This window comes from Rosa rugosa, chromosome 5 (assembly GCF_958449725.1).
Source record: "Rosa rugosa chromosome 5, drRosRugo1.1, whole genome shotgun sequence".
Taxonomy (NCBI): Eukaryota; Viridiplantae; Streptophyta; class Magnoliopsida; order Rosales; family Rosaceae; genus Rosa; species Rosa rugosa.
The window spans coordinates 17,041,871-17,045,373 of record NC_084824.1 but is presented as its reverse complement, the minus strand read 5'-3'; the positions used below and the strand labels follow the sequence as shown (position 1 = coordinate 17,045,373).

Here is a 3,503-nt window from a genome sequence, read left to right as displayed (position 1 = left end):
GCAATCTTCATTTTAGTCTCTGTTCTTTTAATTTCATTAGCTACACCCCTGAGCTTCCAAAATTAATCAACCGTGTCCGATTTCGTAAATTTCGTCCAAATTTTCCGTCAACTACTGACGTGGCAGGAAATGGGTAGGAGAAAGTCGATAATACCCTTGGTGACCGTTTTCCCTCCTCTTGGCGTGCATCCCCAGAAAAGTTTTCATCCCCAAAAACACAATTTCCATTACGCTCCCATTACCACTAATTCAGTCAAAACCATTGACTCCATTACGCTCCCATGACGGTCCCGAAAATTTAAAACCCTAACTGAACCCAGATTACGGTTTCGATTATAACTCCGTTTTCAAAATACCCACCCCAATATCTAGTTCAAGGTTGAAGGCACATGGCTGGTAATGAGATTGAAGAGTTGGTACCCAGAACGGAAGAATGAGGCAATGAAATCCCCCATTACGGTGAGTTTCGAACAACAAATTGTGTGTTAGAAATCATGATTAATGGTTTAGGTATTTAGCTTGGTTGATTTAAGGGCTATGTGGACCTGTTGGGTTGAGATTCGAAGCTTCTGATTTGGGCAACAGTGGACATCCAATGCGACTATAATAACCCTAGCCAGAAACCTGTTTTCAAGCGGATGTATGTTTGTCTTGGTGCACTGAAGAAGGGATTTAAAGCAGGTTGTAGGTCATTGATAGGACTAGATGGTTGTCATCTGAAGAGTCCTTATGGAGGTCAACTTTTGTCAGCGGTTGGAGTGGATGCTAACAACAGTACTTGGGTAGTTGGTTATGCAATGGTGGAGCAGGAGTGTAAGGATAGTTGGATATGGTTTCTGGAGTTGTTGGCTAATGACTTGGACATTAGGAGTGATGGAGCTAGGTGGACGTTTATATCTGATAAACAAAAGGGCCTTTTACCAGCATTTGAGGTGGTTTTTCCAAGTGCGGAGCACAGGTTCTGTGTAAGACATTTATGGCCGAATTTCAACAAGAAGTTTCCAGGGAAAGCTTTGAAGGACCAATTATGGGCCATCGCAAAGTCAACCACAATGGCTTACTTTACTAAGGAGATGGTCCTAATGAACCAAATGGAGCCAGGGGCTTATAACTATCTCATAGGTTTGTAATGCTACCATTATTATCACTTCATGTTCTTTATATTCTTGACATTGAATTTTCAATACATTAACTGCCAATGTTGTGCGTTTTGTAGAGCCTGAAAGACCTGCACTGGTCTAGGTCACATTTCAACACAGTGCTTAAATGTGACATTCTACTCAACAATCTCAGTGAAAGCTTCAATGCCTTCACACTGCCCGCAAGAGTCAAACCTGTAATCAGCATGTTTGAGGAAATGAGGATCAAGTTGATGAAGAGGATTCACATTAGGAGGGACAAGATGATGAAGGTTCAGGATACCAACTGCCCCAAACCAAGAGAAATACTGGAGAAGAACAAAGTGAAAGTTGCCACAGACTGCATCCCATTTGGCTCAGGAAGCTCAAAAATCGAAGTGGAAAGCATTGGAGGAGCAAGATATATAGTTGATATTGAGAGAAGGAGTTGTGCTTGTAGGAGATGGGATTTGAGTGGGATCCCTTGCAAACATGTTGTATCTGCCATCCACTACATGAGGGAAAAACCTGAGGATTATGTTGATACTTCCTACTGGACAAAGACATACTTGGCCATCTACTCAAACACCATCAGCCCTGTAAATGGAATGGATCTTTGGGAAAGGACTGATGATGCTGCAATTCTTCCTCCTCAGTACAACAGACAGCCTGGTAGGCCAAAAACCAAGAGAATTAAGGATGCTTCAAAGAAAGCTACTGAGGGAACCAAGCTGGGAAGAGTATAGAAATCATTTAAGTGCAGCAGCTGTGGGGTTTTGGGGCACAATGTCGAGACCTGCCATAGGCACTTGCCACCTAAGGAGAAGATGAGCAAAAAGAGGAAGCTAGAAACTGGAGAGGGCACCTCATCTCAATCCAAGGTATTTCAAGTTTAGGATATGTTTGCTTTCTATTGTTCAACTTGTTTATATCTGTAATATGACAACTGTACATTTGAATGTAGGCTAAGGGAACCAAAAAGCCTCCTTTGACAAAGAACGAGCTTAGGGCCAAAGTTATACAGAAAGCAGACAAGATGAAGGTAATTTGTTGGGGCTGTGTGTTGGAATTATTCTATGTTTTGGTTATTGTGGTTTCTGTAAATTGTAGTGGCTGCTAAAAAACCAAGGTTTCTAATTTGTGGTTTAATGTCTTACTGTAGAAAAAGAGGGATGCACAGAAGGCAGCAGCTTTTGCTGCTGCAAAATCAACCACTGCTAAAGCAGCAACAAAATCGAGCACAGCTTCAACCACTACCCGTGCTGCTACAGCAAACAGTAAAGCTTCTGCCTCTGCAAAGTCTTCAACACCCAACAAGATCATCACAGAGGATTAGAGTTGTAAAGGAGGCTGGAAAATAGACCTAGGAGGCTAGGATTAGCAAGCCAGGTTATTTTATATCAATTGATGAAGTGTTGCATTATTTTGTGCAACCTTGTGTTGTGTCACAAGGTTGATGGCTCTAGTCTTTTGTTATGATGATTAGAGCTAATCTGGACAAAGCAACTATTTCTAACTTCTTTTTTTGTTGTTTGGATGTAAAACAGTGAAATGCATCTTTATTGGCTGCTAATTCTTAAGACAATGTCAGTATTATTCCTATTATTAATTAAGAGTAGGTTGTGTTATTTTACAGCTTATTAAACTCTACGTTTGGTTATTACAATATCAGTGTTCATATGCCCAGCTTAACCTAAAAAAGTGAACTTTTCTTCCTCCTATCTGAATATGTAATATATTTGGAGCGAAAAAAGTATGGTTGTATTTGATTATTAGGATGTTTATTGCTTTTGTTGGTAAAAGATACAAAAAGTCCATTTTGTCCTTCTTGTGGGCCCATTTCTCCTACCCATTTCCTGCCACGTCAGCAGTTGACGGAAAAATTGGACGGAATTTACGAAATCGGACACGGTTGATTAATTTTGGAAGCTCAGGGGTGTAGCTGATGAAATTAAAAGAACAGGGACTAACATGAAGATTGCCCCAAAGTTGAAGTGGGTAAACTAAAATTAATCCAAATTTTTTTTTATTCCCAAAGTTTCAGTGCTGGATTCTATATCCTACATTTCCCTTAACTCTTTGTAATATTTAGTACAGTCTACTCATAATGGTACTAACTCTAGTGGAACAGCTCTGGTAGCGATTATAGCAATTGATCGCTATTGGGACAAGGTGTATGTTAACAATATTGAATATTGTTTCAGTAATATCTGCAAGGGTTTTCACCTTGCTTGTTTACCCAATAAAGTTAACATGTTTTATCATGCCTGCCCGGGATCGTCTACTTGACCCAATAGGTGACCTTGAGAGCTTATAGATTGTGTTCTCTTGAGCATTAGTAAGAGACTAAGAGCTGCATGTACTGCATTTGAGGCATGGGATAAG

The 3,503-nt window shown here is 40.2% G+C and overlaps 1 protein-coding gene across 1 annotated transcript; it reads left to right on the top strand.

Moving 5' to 3' along the window:
• Positions 1–638: 638 nt before the first annotated feature.
• LOC133711278 (uncharacterized) lies at positions 639–2,454 on the top strand. Its single transcript, XM_062137428.1, has 4 exons — positions 639–1,076; positions 1,217–1,858; positions 2,083–2,160; positions 2,281–2,454. Exons 1-4 carry the CDS (start codon positions 639–641, stop codon positions 2,452–2,454), a joined length of 1,332 nt encoding a protein of 443 aa, XP_061993412.1.
• Positions 2,455–3,503: the final 1,049 nt, after the last annotated feature.